This window comes from Artemia sp. Qi Xiang Cuo, chromosome 5 (genome assembly GCF_049724085.1).
Source record: "Artemia sp. Qi Xiang Cuo chromosome 5, ASM4972408v1, whole genome shotgun sequence".
NCBI classification, from domain to species: domain Eukaryota; kingdom Metazoa; phylum Arthropoda; class Branchiopoda; order Anostraca; family Artemiidae; genus Artemia; species Artemia sp. Qi Xiang Cuo.
The window spans coordinates 51,716,557-51,734,499 of NC_142798.1; the positions used below are offsets into that span (position 1 = coordinate 51,716,557).

The 17,943-nt window shown below is 34.6% G+C and overlaps 1 protein-coding gene across 1 annotated transcript in view; it reads right to left on the minus strand.

The window, feature by feature from the left end:
- Positions 1 to 3,493: 3,493 nt before the first annotated feature.
- LOC148952247 (uncharacterized) overlaps positions 3,494 to 17,943 on the minus strand; it is a 75,484-nt gene continuing 61,034 nt past the window's right edge. The window contains exons 3-4 of the mRNA XM_089088894.1: positions 11,202 to 11,441; positions 3,494 to 4,754 (exon numbers count right to left, since the gene is read on the minus strand). Coding sequence (XP_088945020.1) covers positions 3,828 to 4,754; positions 11,202 to 11,441 — 1,167 coding nt within the window. The 3' untranslated portion in view covers positions 3,494 to 3,827. The remainder of the gene's footprint in view (positions 4,755 to 11,201; positions 11,442 to 17,943) is intronic.

A 17,943-nucleotide genomic window follows, 5' to 3' on the forward strand; every position in this document is an offset into this window, starting at 1 on the left:
TTCATTATTTATCTCTATCCGTGTTTATTATCATTGTGTTTGATACGATTATTAATTTTAATTTTATTCACTATCTTTTTTTTACTTAAATAGTTTGGGAGCCCCACACTCCAAAACGGACTGTGGGACTAGGAAATCTTCCAAGTTAAAAAAAAAAATAATGCCACAAACAACAAGGTTAAAAGCAGAAGATGAAGCTGAAAGAAAATGACTAGCTCGCGAGAGCTGAAGGGCCGAGCGAAGGACATATGATTTCATGATTACGATTGCGCAAGGGCCGAAAATATGAGTGAAGCAAGGCCATATGTATAAGGGCCAAAAGCAAAAGTGAGTTTAAGGAGGTGATAAAACTGGTCCAGCTGGTTTTTTGCTAGCCATAAGGTCTACGAAAAGTCCATTTTGGCTATTAACCAAACAATCACTTATCATACCTTGAGCAAAAATAATTACTTGTTGAGATACATTAAATATTATACTGAAAAAAGGCACGCATAAAAACTAACTATTTCTGAGAAGGCATAAAATTTACTTTGATTGAAAACAGTCACAACATATTTTTTTTATAAATGACCTAAATGTGCATTTATTTCAACTCACTAATAGTGACAACAGAACCTAGAAGATTCTGTTAATGTATTGATGGAAAAAGATACGTCTTTGTTCAAGGAATTAAATAAGTCAAACTTGAACCCAGCATAGGTACAATCTATTCCGGGGCACCACCGCAATCGTAGGGGATTTGGTTCTATTCTCCATTCGAGAAATACAATGGCCCTTGGAGTACCCTGTCAATAGCTTTTGCTGGGCTAACAACCCTGCATAGGTTTTTTTCACCTGTTTCCAAAATCAAAAATAAATAAGCATCGGATCAGACGGACTTATCGTAAAAGACTCTGCTTGTCCTTGGATCTGGAAGATGAACCTGTTTACGGTAGGCCTTTGTAATGCACGAGGTCTTAGGTCAAAGTTTGATCAGTACCTTCAGTTGGTAAACACGGTCAAGCCCTCCATAATGTGTATTACCAATATTAATCTCAACCATGACATGTGGAATAGCGAGGTTACCACACGTGGAAACCCATTTCTCAGTTGAGATCGGAAAACCTCGAAATGATGTTACCTATGGTGGAAGGGGTTTTGTCGTTTACCTACAGAGCTACATTCCATATATTTGCTAAAATAACCCAGACTCAGAGGGCAAAGAGGCACAAAGCTCCCGAATATGGGTGTCGCTATTGGTACAATTAGTGATAATACTCGTTGATAAATGCCCCGTCGGTGGACTGGGATTGATTGTTCTTGCTGGCATCAGTTTGGTGTATTTTAGTTTCAGATAGCTCTGATTTTGGTTTCCTTTTTGTTTCGTTCTTGTTGTACTGTTTTTCAAGAACGAGTAGTTTAACACAGAACACGATTTGATCTTTCGATAACTTTATTATATTGTTTCAACAGTATAACAATTAAGATAAATAGAAGAAGCCACTTTATATTATACAGCAATATATTTCTAATATTACGGTTCTTTGTTTTTCGTAAGACACTCGCACTGAAACTTTATTCTTAAAAAAAAAATAGCTACTGCTCTTGACTAATTGTCTTTTTTCTTGGATTCATAAGTAATATTTACCGGGAAAGATAGTTCTATCTGTCCCTCCCAAGGGTATATTCGTAGGGAGGAGTAGGTAGTTGACTAGGTCTAATAGGACTATTATCTTATTAATCTCAGTTAATTTTGTTTATCGTTATTCATTATTCGATTAAATTTTTCGAATCTCACAAAGTCTGTTCAGTATAGTATTAAAGTGGCAATTATTTGTGAAGGTGATATGAAAAACACTAAATATTAACTACTTTTTATCTTGGAAATTACTACGCTTTCTCTTATAAATTACTAACATTTAGAAAAAAAGCCTTGATTTGCTGGTTTTTGTGTCCAATAACAGTAAATTTCAAATCCTACAAAACTGTTTTAATGAATCGTTTACTTCTAATTCATGCTATTTTGAATCATTAAAATTATCCCGATCTAATATTTCAAAATATTTTTAAACATTCTATAAATTTAAATACGATTTGAATAATTTGTACCCTCTGAAAATACAACAAAAAACAATCTGAAAATATCAAGAAAAGAGACTAATTAACGCTCGAATATACCATGAGACGTTTTTCTACCACTGAGCTTGAAGCTGTAATCGCTTGAGCACTTCTGTGAAAAAAAAACTTCATTGACGATTATTTACACTATTGCCCACTACATAGAAATACAACTAGCACCAATTCTTAACCCACTCTATATTACTTGACAACTTACATCAGCGAGTATTATCGTGTTTGAACTCAAATGTGTAACTTATTTAAAAAGCAGAATATGTTTTTGATTAATTTTGATATAAATCTATGTTGAGATATTTCAATCGTTCACTCGGAGTAAAAAAAAAAAACTGGCCGAAAATTTCTGCTCTCGCGAAAGATCAGCTAAATTTTGCATTGTTGAACACCTTCTAGCTATTTTTCCTACGCCCCTTTTATCCAAGGGCGGATCCAGGACTTTTTTTAAGGGGAGGGCAAAATAGGTTGGTCCGATAAACTTGCGTTAGGAGCAAGTTTAATTAACGCAAGCTTGCGTTAATTAAGTAAATTACACTACTCTAGAACACGTTAGGGGGGCGCGCGCCCCCCTCGTCCCTCCTGGATCCGCCCCTCCTTTTATCTAAAACCATTCCCCTTCCCAAATAGGAAGCCTTTACAGATTAACTGTATAAAACTTGAGCCGCATTCAGTACAGTAAGAATGGTAATCGCCTTTCAATCTGCATAAGTTCCTAAAATAAGCCAGTTTGCCATTCTTTCTGTGTATTTTTTTTCAACCCCTTACAAAAAAAATAAAAAGAAGTAGCAATTTGTCAGTCTTTTTCAAAAGAAAATGTAATATACCTGGACAATTAAACTTTTCATCGCTAAGCTTTGTTTTTACACTATTTTTGCCATAATTCCTCTTACTATTCGTCTTTGCTATATCAGTTACTTCAAAATATCAACTACTTTTTTAAGTATTTGATTCGAAATGAGGATAGGATTACTTATCAATTTTTCGCTCAGAGATATGCTCTTAGGAACTTTAAGCCACTATTAGGTGACTTTGAGAAAGCCCCTTAAACGGCACTTCACGTAGAATTTTACTTCGCTAAGTGCAAAGGAACACGTAATTTGCTAATTTCGATATTACTACTAACAACTCACCGCAGCACCAAGCCGCCTGAGGCCAACACAGCTACCCACGCTCCTCCTCCACCCCAATCTATTCAAAGCCTCCCTTTTTACACCCTCCCACGAAGTTCCCATTTCCTTTAAATCTTTCTTTATGACGTCCTCCCACCCCAGACGGGGACGACCTGTTTTTTGTTTAACCCTAGACGGTTGGCCGGAAAGAAAAATCTGTCGTTCTTCATCCACACAACGTGGCCTACCCACCTCAACTTTCTTTTATTCTAGCCCTAGAGAGCGGTATTGAACCATATTTTGTTTATAGCCTATTTTTTGAATTACGGTCAGTCAGCAAAATTTGATAAGTTCGGCACCTTTAAATAATGTTTTTCGTTTGGACCTGATGTAGGACATAAAATCTGAAAATAAGTATATTTTTGATTTTTTCCATTTTTCTTTCTTTTAATTAATTAGTATAAGGGCTATTCCTGCCTAAAGATGATTTTCACAAATTCTAAGTAAAACCTTTAGTTTACTCATAATGTTTTCTTCTTTTACGGGCACTTGTGATGAAATGGCTACTTGTATTTTGTTCTTTTTTTCTTATGCACCATGTCACGATTAATCACTCACAGAAGAATTATTTCTAACAAATGTTCTATTCTGCACAATACTATGCCTTGTTCGTCTTAGTCCCTCTGCGTCTTTCTCGCTATTCTCACTTATTGATTTGGATAAAGCTGCTGTCTTATCAAAGTCGATCGTGGCATAGCCTGATTGAGGAACGTTTCCCTCAGGTGTTTTCTTGGTTGGAGACTCCGGATAATAAGAACTTTCTGAGCCTTGGGGTGACAAAGGCTGGTTTTGGGAATTAGTGGAATCCGAGCCTCGATCAAGGTCTAAAAGTACGTAGTTAACAGGAGTAATTTCCGGTCTCAAAGTTAGCTCACTTCCACTTGAAGGGTAGTCACTTGTTTGTGATTTTAATGTTTGATCCGGAATAACATTTATATAAAGATGACTCTCTTCCGGAGACATTATCATTGGGCTCATATTGGGCTGTTTTATTGGGCTAACGTTAATATAACACTGTTTACGATTATTTTCTTTATCCTCTAAACCAATATAATGCTCCGGGACAACTGGCATTTTATTCCATTTGGGGGAAGCTTTTTCAGAAACGGGTGTATTTACATATAAATTCGTACGCTCTTGTAGGTCAGGGCTAGATGTAATTCTAAAGCTCTCTCTGTCTAGGGAAGCTTGACTTTGAGGTCTTGTTGAGGCTTGGCTTGATACTCTGATTGGTTCTAAATAGGGATTTTCAGATACTTCGTCCTCGTAAGAGGCTAAGGCTATTGAGGGCGTGAGATCCAGTGTCCTACTTGAAGTCATCTGTGGTCTGATTCCGGGAATGCTTGAAATGCTGCTTCGAGTTGAACTGGCACGCACTGCCTGCAAAGAATTTCGACTTGTAACTGGAGGATGCCAAGACAGGGAAAGCGGACGGTTTTCTTCGTTTCTGTCGTTTCTGGCTGCTATTTTTGCCTAAAATAAAATGGAAATTTAGATAAAAACCTCTGAGGTATAATATTAAAAAAAAAGGACATTACTCTGAATTTGTTTCACATTCAGAATTGTTCCATTGCCTATGTGTTTTGTGCTGAATTTCAGTTTTTCTATTGTGGATAATAGAATAATTATTTTAAAAACTTGATTTCTCTTTTAGGTAGATTCCCCTATGCAGCTATTTATACTGAATTCATAAATGCAATGAGATGTTCTATTGACATTCAGTATAAATACCGCCTAATTTTTAGTGGGAAAAAGAAGAAAGATATTAGTCGCATATAATAATCGAAAGTCTTTGCATACATATTATTTTCTAATAGTATTAGAATTTTATGTAAACTTCATTTTGCTTCATTTTTTAACTTCAATTAGTACTCAGTAGTCTTTCAGTTGGTATATTGAAGTAACTTCCAGCGCCTGCAGTATCACAGGGTATCTGCTAGAGCACTAGAATAAACAAGAAATCGATGCTAGTCCTTCGATTTTTCGTAAAAAAAAAAGATGTACTTTTTAACTTGGCGTCAACATGCTGACGGGTGTATTCCAACGAGGAACAAAACCACTTTTTTATAATTTTTTTTTATTTTTTTTTTTTTGTCCAAAACCCAAAACTTACATAAACGCATCAAACACGAAATTCAAGAACCATATTTCTTTTGTAAATGCTTCTTAGAGCTATTTTTCTATTCTAATCTCTTGTCTGATTTGATGGTTTAAGGTTTAATTAAAAAAAAAAAAAAAAAAACACTTTAGCAGCTTCGAACATTTTCCAAAGCAGTTTCATGTGCTGGATTCAAGAAGGTAATCCCATTTTCCTATCACGTGTTTTAAATAATCATTTTCTTGAGTTTTTTTTTGTCGGAAATACCAAAAATTTAATGACTAAGGGTGCTCTAAAAATTAAACCTTAAGCAATCAAATTTGAGCTTTCTGTTTGTTTTTTTAATTTTCTTGTTATCCGCAGTGAAAGCAATGGTGAATAAGCGTACCCTTATTTTTCTCAAAAATTAAAACTCCTGATGGTAATAGAACCTTTGTAGCTAATTAAATGAAAAAACAAGTTTTTTTTAACTAAAAGTAAGGAACGAAGTTAAAACTTAAAACGAACAGAAATTATTCCTTATATGAAAGGGGCTGTCCCCTCCTTAACGCCTCGCTCTTTGTGATAAAGTTTTTTATTGTTTAAAAAAATAGAGCTATGAGAAAGTACAACTTTAGCACAAAGAGCGAGGCGTTAAGGAGGGTACATCCCCGTTCATATACGGAATACTTTCTATTCAGTTTAAGTGTTGACGTTGTTCCCTACTTTCAGTTAAAAAAACTTGTTTTTATATTTAATTTTTGAACATTTTTCAATTAATACAGGTTTTGATTTTGGCTCACCGTACATAAATAATTAAAACAAAATTTGCATATTAATTTTACTTTTATTTGGTTAAATCGTTTACTCGATAGTTGTTTAATTTTTTTTAACGAACGTTTTTATTAGTAATAAATATACGTAACTTAAGAATTAACTTACGTAACGAACTTCTATATTCATATATTTTTAATACGTATATTAGGGGGTTTGCGCCCTAGTCAATACCTTGCTCTTTAAGCTAAAGTTCGAATTTTGTTCCAATTCTTTAAAAATGACCGCTTAATCACAAAGGCCGTTAATTAGAATAAATAGCTCTTATGAAAGTACTAAAAAATATTTGGCTTAAAGAGCAAGGTATTGACTAGGGGGTGAACACAATCATATATGTAATATATTCTGTTCGTTTAAAGTTTTGATGTTGCTGCTGTTGCAGCTGAAAAACTTATTTTTTTATATTTAATTTCTGATCTTTTTTTAAATAATGCTCGGAAGTCCGGCGTCCCCTTCATAGCAATGTCCCTTCCCCTATGAAAACTTCCTCCATGGAAAGATCCTCCCACATAACCACCGACCAAACCCCCCCCCCCCCACTACCAGAAAAAATCTCCCCTGAAAACGTCTGTATACTTCCCAATGACCAATACTATATGTTAAGATTGGGTAAAGTTAATAACTTTCAACCCCCCCCCCCCGGGAACTTCGGGGTATTAAGTCATCCTAAAAGACATACTTATAATATTTTCAAACATGCTAAACAAAATGGCTATCTCAAAATTTTGATCGGGTGACTTTGGGAAAAAAGGAGCGTGGGAGGGGGCCTGGTTGCCCTCCATTTTGTTGGTCACTCAAAAAGGGCACTAGAACTTTTAATTTTCATTCTAATGAGCCCTCCCACGATATTCTAGGACCACTGGGTCGATACGATCACCACTGGGGGAAAAAAAAAAATATAACACGCACCCGTGATCTTTCTTCAGGCAAAAAATACAAAATTCCACATTTTTGTAGATAAGAGCTTGAAACCTCTACAGTAGGGTTCTCTGATACGCTGAATATGATGGTGTTATTTTCATTAAAGTTCTATAACTTTAAGGGGGTCTTTCCCCCTCTTTTCGAAAATCAGCCAAATTTTCTCAGGCGCGTAACTTTTGATGGGTAGGACTAAGCTTGATGAAACTTATATATTTGAAATCAGAATTAAAATTTAATTCTTTTGATGTATCTATTTGTATCAAAATACCGTTTTCTAGACTTTCGGTTACCATTGAGCCGGGTCGCTCCTTACTTACAGTTCATACCACGAACTGTTTGATTATTTAAGTTGGTTTGGTCAGATTCACAAACACCTGAACAAACAAAAAAAATTCCCAAAACTGCCGATATTAGAAAAGAACCTAACTATATTTTGGAATTCGACTTACGACTGCACTCGAACACTTTACTAAGCAGTAAATATTTCTTTTTAGAAAAAACATAAACGTCCAAGTTTACGAAAAAACAAACTCTGGGGATTGAAAAATTATACTTGCGTCTTCGAATTCACTATGCAGAGTCGCATTGAAAGGGCTAAGAAACTTTGGTGGGCCAAAAAACTGAGCATACAAGTGTTATTGTTGAGCAGTATTATCGGCAATAGTAAGGCTAGTGTAAGAATCAATTGAGCACCAGGTAAACAGGCGACTGGAATTTTATAAAAACGCATGTATTTCTATATCGGACATAACATGTAAATGTTATGTCCGATATAATGCAAACAAATAATACTATTGATCCTGTCAGGCTAGTTTAAAAACCGGTGAATCTATTTCCTGTTCTGGTTACAAAAATGGAACATGAATTATCTATCAGAAGATGCTTCCTACTAAGTTTCTATCCAAATTACAGGATAATTTTGGTGGTACTAAAACTATTCATTTGGAAAAAGTTGTATCCCCTGGATCCAACTTTTAATGCCTCTGGCTTTCCAATGCTACGTTAAGTACAATTTCATGATACTATATTGAAGAGTTTTTAGGGGAAGGGAAAGCAAATACTAAGTTTCATTTCCTGTTAGTTTCCTTGGGTAAACAATAGGGAAAAGTCTCGAGTACTTCTTTTCTAAGTTTCTCTAAGAATTAGCTCATTAAACAAAAGACTCCTTAAATTGACTTGGGCTTTCTGAGTAGGAAAAAAAAAGTCAATTTAGAACTCAGCATGTTTTAATCAACCAGTTCGTAGTAACGAACTGTAAGTAGCGATTGATTGAGCGACCCGGCTCAATAGTAACCGAAACTCTAAAAAACGGGATTTTGATACCAATAGATACATATTTTTATGCTGATTTGAAATATATAAGTTTCATCAAGTTTAGTCTTACACGTTAAAAGTAACGCGCATGAGAAAATTCGCCTTATTTTCGAAAAAAGGGGGAAATACCCCCTAAAATTCATAGAACCTTAATGAAAATCACACCATCAGATTCAGCGTATCACAGAATCCTACTGTAGATGCTCCCATCTGCAAAAATGTGGAATTTTGTATTTTTTGCCAGAAGAAAGAACACGGATGCGTGTGTATTTGTTTTTTTTTGTTTTTGTTTTTTTCCAGGGGTGATCGTATCGACTCAGTGGTTTTAGGATGTTGCAGGAGAGCTCATTTGAACGGAAAGTAAGAGTTCTAGTGCCGTTTTTAAGTGACAGAAAAATGGAGGGCAACTAGGCCCCCTCCTACGCTCATTTTTTCCCAAAGTCACCCGATCAAAATTTTGAGATAGCCATTTTGTTCAGCATGATCGAAAATATACTATTTATGTCTTTTAGGATGACTTAATCCCCCACAGTCCCTGGGGGAAGGGCTGCAAGTTATGAACTTATCCCAATGTATTGGTTATTTGGTTATTAGTATTGGTTATTTGGAAGTATACAGACGTTTTCGGGGGGATTTTTTCTGGTAGTGGGGGATGTAGGTTGGGGGTTACGTGGGAAGATCTTTCCATGCAGTAAGTTTTCATGGGGGAAGGGACATTGCTATGAAGGGGGCACCGGATTTCCCAGCATTATTTAAACAAACGATCAGAAATTAAATAAAAAAAAACTAGTTTTTCAACTGAAAATAAGGAGTAACATCACAACCTAAAACGAAAAGAAATTATTACTCATAGGATTGGGTTCACCCCCCTAGTCAATACCTCGCTCTTTACGCTAAAGTTTTTTTTAGTAATTTCATAAGAGTTATTTCTTAAAGAATTGGAACAAAATTCGAACTTTAGCGTAAAGAGCGAGGTACTGATTAGGGGGCAAAGCCCCTAATATATGTAATAGAAATATACGAATATAAAAGATCGTTACGTAAGTTAATTCGTAAGTTACGTATAATTATTACTAATAAAAACATTCGTAAATAAAATCAAACAAATATATATATATATATATATATATATATATATATATATATATATATATATATATATATATATATATATATATATATATATATATATATATATATATATATATATATATATATATATATATATATATATATATATATATATATACATATGAATAAAAAAAAAGCTTTTTTAACTGAAAGTAAGGAGCGACATTAAAACTCAAAACGACCAGAAATTATTCCGTATATGATAAGGGCTGTCCCCTCCTCAACGATTTGCTCTTTACGCTAAAGTTTGACTCTTTCTCACAACTCTATTTTTTGAAACAATAAAAAACTTTAGCGTGAAGAGCGAGGCGTTGAGAAGGGGACGGACCCTTTCATATACGGAATAATTTCTGTTCGTTGAAAGTTTTAATATCGCTCCTTACTTTCAGTTAAAAAAACTTGTTTTTTTTTTATTTAATTATATACAGAGGCTAGTGGGATATTTATTTGAAAAAATGAAGCTGTTAAAATTTCTGATTTTAAGAAGGTGTATTTTAATCCTTTATTCATTTAATCTTTATTATATAAAATTCTTTATTTTTACTATTAAAGGAAAAATTTCAATAAACAAAATATTTTTAAGCTGTGCAAGTTTTCGGGTGATTTTCGTTTTCCCCAGACTTCATTATTCTCAGGCTTGAGAATAAAAACTTAGCCGATGATCATTAAAGTCGTTGCCACTCTGCTCTCAATTAAACGCGAAATAAAAATACTGAAAACCAAGTAAGATTCTGCGTTAACATTTTTCAATTTAGAAAGAAATCCACCATCTGTCATATTAAAGATATTACTCTTTTTTAATGTTTTAATTTAGATTTAATTATAAATGAAAAGGCTTGCGATCTAAGGAATTATTTAAACTATCCTCTCCCATTGATTGGACCTAATATATTTCGAAAGCGATTGCGAAACTAAAGCTAACTTTGGGTGTTTTTATTCACGTTGGATAACTAAGGCATGTACAAAAAACAATTATCAGCAATTTGGGGTCTTATGTAAGGCACATAGCAAAAAATGAGTCCATTATTTGAGAAGTTGTTTGAATAAATAACTGCGCTTTAAATTCTTATATTCTGTATAATCCTTGAGAGCAGGGGTTCTCAAACTTTAAAATTTTCTGCTGAGTAAATTTAATCCAAAAATTCAGGCACTACCATAACACCATGTTACCATTAGGAATCAATTAAAGACGTAGTTTGTACTCATTCAATTAAAGACATAGTTTGTACTCATTTTGAACATCCGTCTATATTTTTTTCTGGAATTGTGCAGCTATAAATATTCTTTTGTACCACCAGTGGCATTTGTACCGTAGTTGAAAACTCCGGGCTTAGAGAGTAATAATATTGTTGATAAGCAAAAAAATATGCTGGTTATGTATATTTATAACATTATCAGTGAGCCAGACTTCCTCTTGATTCAAAAAAACGATTTGCATTTGAATTTCAAGCTATGGTCCTGAAATTCAAAAAGTTGCTTACATAGATATTTATTTCGAATTCGAATTTGAATTCAACGTTATTTTGCTTAGCACTACCAAAATGTTAAGCTATCGCTCAAAATTTCAATACCAGAAGTTAGCTATTCGTCCTATATTTTCCATAAAATGTATGTGTAAAGCCTTAGATACAATATGCTATTACCTGCACGTTATAGAACAAGTGTTCTGCCCTAGCACAATGAAAAGCATAAATTCCCGGTCCAGTAGGACACCTTCTACCAGATTCAAAACTGAATAACTGAGCATCGTAACCGTATCTTCGAAGGCATTTTAGAGGCCACCGAATAGGGCCTTTATTTCTCTGGAAAAGTATAAGTTCATTATCTGTCACTTCCAGCTTCCCAGAGTAGAGACGACGTCCTGCGTCATCCACATTCATTACCTGTAAAGAAAACTCAGTAAATAAAGTGTCGCTTGGATAAAATGAATAAGAAAAATACACTTGTAGAGAAGTAATCTTTGGCGTTAATGACTTTCCTCATGAAAGGAGAGCAAATTAGACTGTAGTAATTCAAAAGGCGTCAAGACACTCAATACAAGTTTTGCACGAGACTGAAGAAACGGAAAAACGAGCTACGCCTGATAGCTAATTTTTTTTCTGGTCCTTTCGGACCTCTAAGATACGGTAAAATACTTATTTGGTATATGGTATCAGAGGGTTGAAAAAAAGGAAAAACTGTATTAAGCCTTATTTCACAGGAGGTACGAATCATACGGATTCTCAAGAGGAACTTCATTGGTTCCAATACCCGCAACTTTCTTCAACTTTTAAGAAAATATCAAAGTGGGACATTTTGCGCCTATCTCTACAGTCAACTATGTCAATAAGAATGTAAAATTTTATTAAAAATTATACTATAAAAAGCTATAGACATCCATTTTTAAATTTTGTTGGTAAGAAAAGTAAATTTTGCAAGCTTCCTCCCATCGGAAGACAAAGTGCAAAAGAAATCTTATGTTTCACAATATTGGAAAAATACAACACCTTTGGAGCGAAAAAACAAATTCCTATCCTTATCCCCAGCCTTTTTCCTTATGAAAACTGTGTTCTCGGAGAGGGGGTTAGAAAAAGTCTGCGGTTGTCCACGCTAAATTGTCATTACTGCTTACGTTAAAAGTTTGAGCTCTTCTAGCTTTTGTTTGACTTTGCTCACTGCCATTTCAATTAGGAAAAATTCGAGAATATAATATTGATCAAAAAATAGGCCCCCACAGGTGGAGGTTCATTTTGGGGGGGGGGGCAGATTATCACGTAATTCTTCTATGGAGTAATTTTGAGTGCGGAAAGATATTTTTAAACTGCTATTTTATTTTATTAATACATGGAGTTTTATTCAACAACAGACCCTCACACAAATTGATAAACATTCTAAACAACGTGACCATTTTTGTTTTATTCATTTTATTATTACTTTAAGCTCATGTGGGATTAACCTTTCTTTTCTACCTCTTTGGAAGAAACCAGCTCGAAACTTTCGGCTAAGTTTGCTCTGGAGAAATTATCGATCGTTGGATTCCAGGAAATGCATCCAACTAACCAGGGAACCAAGTCTAAGTCTCCTTGAAAAAATTCTTTAATTGTAAGTATTTCTTAAGAATGTTGAACGCATTATTTCTCTTCAACATGGAAACAATGTCTATCGAGCCTATTCATTATAACAGTATTGACAGGAAAATGTGTGCGTTCAATTTCCAATGTTCAGGATACTCAAAAGAATATTGGGAGACAAAATGACTAGAAAGAAAGTCCTTCCAGAACTTCTCGATGGCCCCTAAGAAAATTCTGACAAATGCACGCTAAGTTGCCTAGAAATAGATATATCTAAGTCATAACCAAACTTTTCTTAGTTATCTGGTATTTAGTAGGCCTCTTGGGAATACGTATAGTGTAACGACTGCACATTGCGGTCACAGCACTTTACTGTTCTCAAAAGTAGCCAATTAAACTTTTTTTTTAAGGCAGTCTCACTCAAAGGTTTTTGCATCTGAATTTGCAATCGAAATTAACTTTTTAAAGATAAAAATCGAACGTAGCTCTTCTTACCCAACTGACATTAAACTTGTAACCAACGTAAAATGGAATGAGAATTCACTACCTTTGAATTTGAAGCTTAGGCATATATGTAGGAGGGTGGGGGTCGAGTTCCGTGTCCTCATAAGAATCTATTAATATCACGATTTCTCCGTATAACTCGCCTATTTTTGTGTTGCTTGCTTGAACTCGCATTGCACGTCCTTGATTGAACTCCAATTACAAAAATTATGGAAAGGACGTAACTCTTTGGGAGAATAAACACAAAAAAAAAACGATTATTTAATGAATGTAAAGACCGATAACAAAACTTGAAACGAACAGAAAGTATGGCATATGTGAGGGGCTACCCCTTCCTAAATACCCCGCTCTTTACGCTAAAGTTTGATTGTGCTTTACTAAATGTATTTATGAGGGCAACAAACATAGTCAATGGCTAATTATAAGTTTTACAATTCCTGATTGTCCTTCAAAGAATTTGGACTGGAATCCTTATTATTTAAATCAAAATGTGCATCAATACTCTGTTTCATTCTTGAGGCATTGTGCATAATACATTTATCTAGTTACGATGCGGAGGGGCAGCGGAATAAAACCTCATATACGGAATAATTTCTGTTCGTTTTAATTTTTAACGTAGCTCTTTACTTTTATTTTAAAAAACTTTTTCTTTTTAATTTCAATTTGTTTTTAACATCACACTCAGGGTCACTCTAAATATGACGAGGGCTACCGTCATTCCAAACTTCACTCTTTACATCAAAGTTTGGCTTTTGCAGAAAATTGCTTCGAGAAAAGAACTTGTGTATTTTCTTCTTGTAATATTCCCCAGAGGAGAATCCATCGGACCACAGCCTAGTGCATTGTGTGAAACTATGCAATACTGTATACTTGCTATTTTAACTGGATAAACGGTATGTAACGACGCATGATTTTGTTTAATAATCTCTGTGTATATTCAAGGACGAACGATTTATTGCATGCAACTAAGGCCTCTGAAACTGGAAGGCTATATAGAAATAGATACCCTTTCAATAGTTCTCACGATTTAAGGTTTATGTTATTTACGGGCCAAAATGCAAGAATGTGGCACTTTACTGTGGCGTGATTTCTTTTGTTATTTAAAAAAGGCATTGGAACAGGTATGATATACCCCCTACCTAATATTCTTATAATATATATTTCTGACGCTCATTCCTAATGAAATATACCTAAGTATGATAAAAATATAATACCTTAGAAACAAATTTGGGCTATATATTTTTGCACATTAGGGAGTGGGGTTAAAGTATAGCGGGTCTGCATGCCTAATGTATTAGGTACAATTATTCTGCATATTATGTTGTAAAAATTGCTTTCTAACTTCACACTGTCCAATACTTAACCCCTCCCCCCTCCCCTAGTGTGCAAATATGTAGCCCAAATTGTATATTTTCAATCTATTCTGTCACTTCTCTTTGTCTTGTCTTGCGCTAAGCTGAAAGAAACTAACAAAAAAACTGGTGCTGCAATGCGTCAATGAATAAACAACTTGAGCGGTAGGGGGTTTGTCATACAAGTGCCAAGGCATTATATATTTAAATTTACATTTGAATGAACGCTCTTTCAATAATCTACGGCGACTGGCTCGATATGATCACTTCTGGGAAAATGCAGACACCCATGAGTTACCATCTTTTCCTGAAACAGTAAGGAATTTCATACTTTGCAGACAATGGCTTTTGGGTTTCCATACATGTTGAATTTCATTGTATAATTTTCGTCAAGATGGTGCCCCTTTTAGGGTGAGTTTAATGCCTTTGTTTGAACTATGCAAAATTTTATTTCCTTATAGCTGTTGACGGACAACTTCAATATTAATAAATTTTACATATCTAGGATCAGCGTAAACAATAGATTTTTTTATTGCATATTTTTTAATCAAAACTATCTTTTTAGAGATTCTCGGTTTCTATAGTCAAAACTCTCTTTTTACTTCCAGTGTATCACTATGAACTCATTGATCCAAGAAGCTCTTAGAGATAAGGGAGACGTTCACTGCCTCCTCCAAACCCGGTTTTTACGTTCAAGTGCACCTTTTCAAATATTTCTCAGGAGATGGCGGATCTGAAATGTCAAAATGTCAAAATCATTTCCCAGGTTTTCAAGTTGGCTGTTCAAAAAAATGTTTTGTCAAGGAAATGAGAAATATTTTTATTAAAATCATAATGAAAACAAAGCTCCTGGTGGTACTTGTCCTTTGGGAAATTTTCTGGCTGCTAGAGTGTTTTTCATCTCTTCCTCTTTTGTATCGGTAAACATATCAATTTATGTTACACAGAAAAATGTTTCTGTACTGAAATAGGGTGCAGCTATGGGTGCAGTAGCTATTAGCCTGCAGCACCCTTATAACAAGCTCGGTACACAAATATTTCAGGGTTTGAAGTGAGATTAGTGGTCAATTTTTACCCCCACACCCTCAAAAAACTTATTCTGTGTTTACCTGAAGGCTCACTGAAGATTAGAAAATTTGAACTGAAAAGTGTGCTTTTTGAGGCTTCGGGAACCTCTCCCCTGGGCCAAGATCCGCTGACCCTTCTCTGTAATAACTTATGGACCAATCCTACTTTCAACCAAGGACTAATTTTACCATGCCTAAAAGTAATCAACTCAGTTATAATGAATCTTCAAATTTATTGCCCATAGTAAAAGTTTACTCTGAATGAACCATGGGCATCTTCAGGACGAAAGCGACACCGTGGGCCATCACGGTTTCTGAAACTGGGAAGCTCAATATATATAAATTTTGATAATAATAAATAAATAAGTGGTCTAAACTTTTCGATTGACAGAGTTTTGGCCTTCTTTTGTTGGACCGGAGTTATTATTTTGCACTGCGAAATTTCAAAAAATGTCACTTTGTTGTGACCCAATTGCTTTATAATTTAAAAAGGCACTGAAGTTTCATTCCCCTGACCTTCTGGGATCATTGGCTCGATGTTGGAAAAAACAAACAAATAAATAAACACGTATCCGTGAATATCCTTCTCAGAAAAAAATTAAAAAAAAAACCGCATCATACATAAAGGGCCGTGAAATGTCTGCAGTAGTGCTGTCTGATCCGTTGAATATGATACTACATTTTTATCAAGATCACTTCCCTTTTTGAAGATTTTTTTTTACACCTTTTGCAGATCAGGCGAATATTCGTAACTTTAAACTTAATGAATTTGTATGTTTAGAACTTGATAAGTATATTATTACGAAAACTTGTTTTTTAGACTTTCTGTCACTTTTGGAACAGTTCGTTACTACGAACTGTTCGATACGAGTGTTGTTTTCTTATGCTAATAATGTATGGTGTCAAATATTTTTACTTTAAAGTACGAATTTAAAATCTGTAGGCATGTGATAGTTAAAAGTGCAACAATATCCAACGATAGTGGTATATTTTATTGGCTATGTTTTTAGATAAAAATTTTTTTCTAGGCTCTCACTCCCAACATCTCACTTCCCACCCTCAACTTTTCTAGTAAAAAGCTTCGTAGATTATACTACTACTACTATACTACTAATTTCTGTTTGTTTTAAGTTTGACTTGAACATTCAGTTTATTTTTACTCGTTTTAAGACTTATTTAATCATCTGTATCAGTACTTGTTATGTTTATATTTGACGTGGTTATTCATTTTAGTTTCTGTTCATTTTGAGTTTTGTTTATTCTTTGATAGTAATTCTTGGTCGTTTTTTTTTTTTTTTTTTTTTTTTTTTTTTTTTTTTAAATAAAATTCCCACCTCCTCTCCTCTCGGTGACTTTCAAATTTTCATTTTTGGTCGTTTTAAGTTTGAATTATAACATGACTCTATTTCAGCTTGTCTTAAGTTTTAATATGACTCTTCACTTTTCTTTGAAAAACTTCTTTTTCGGAAAGCTTTTTTAAAAACCTAAGAGTTATAATAAGTCCATGTATTTTAAATGAGGGGGCAAAAGTGGGAAAGGAAGGGTGTTCAAGGGGGAAAGAATCGCCGAGCCTTACTAGGGCCTTCCGATCATGCGGATTGAAAATCTTTGCGTAACTGTAACTTTGAGAAGATGCGATATGTCTACCGTTTATGAAATACAAACTTTGCTTGTAAAATACCAGGATTACCAATGATTATAAAAGATCCAATTTTGATCAAGTACTTGATACTTATAATAAACTGATTTATTTTAGGACTAGGCCCAAAACTTTTGCCTTGTAACCACCAGCATTAGTAACAATAAAAGAAAATTAAGAGTGCATTAATCCGATTTCAATAAGGTTCCTGTAATATTTTAAGCCTTTTCTTTTGAAATCACCATGCCTAAAAATAAAATGAGACATCCACTATATGATCACAATAAACCGAGTTGGGAAAGAATTAGATTTCAGCGTCTATCCTTTCCTAAACATGTATGACTAGATAATTTCGGAGACCACACTGTCTTTCCATGACGATAAATAAAAGTTCAAATAGTGATGGAATCTTTTGGTGGGCGATGGTGATGATAACAGTGATGGAGGTTTACGGGAGTACCAGATATTTCGGTCACATATGCGGTGACCGTCATCAGTGGTAAAAGTCAGTTTTGCTACTGGTGGCGGTCACTGCATATTTGACCGGAGTGTCCGGTATTTTTGTGGGTTTCTATCGCTGTTATCATCATCACTGTCTATTGGGAGGATTTTTATCCCTTTTTGAAATTTTATTTATGTATGACTAGTATTGAGAGGATTCGTACCTGCAAGACTGGGGACCTTGCGGTCAAATCTATTCCCACATGAGGAGTGGCGCCCTCGAGGAAGTTATAGCTTAGTAAACGACACAGCATTCGCACGGGATTCTGACT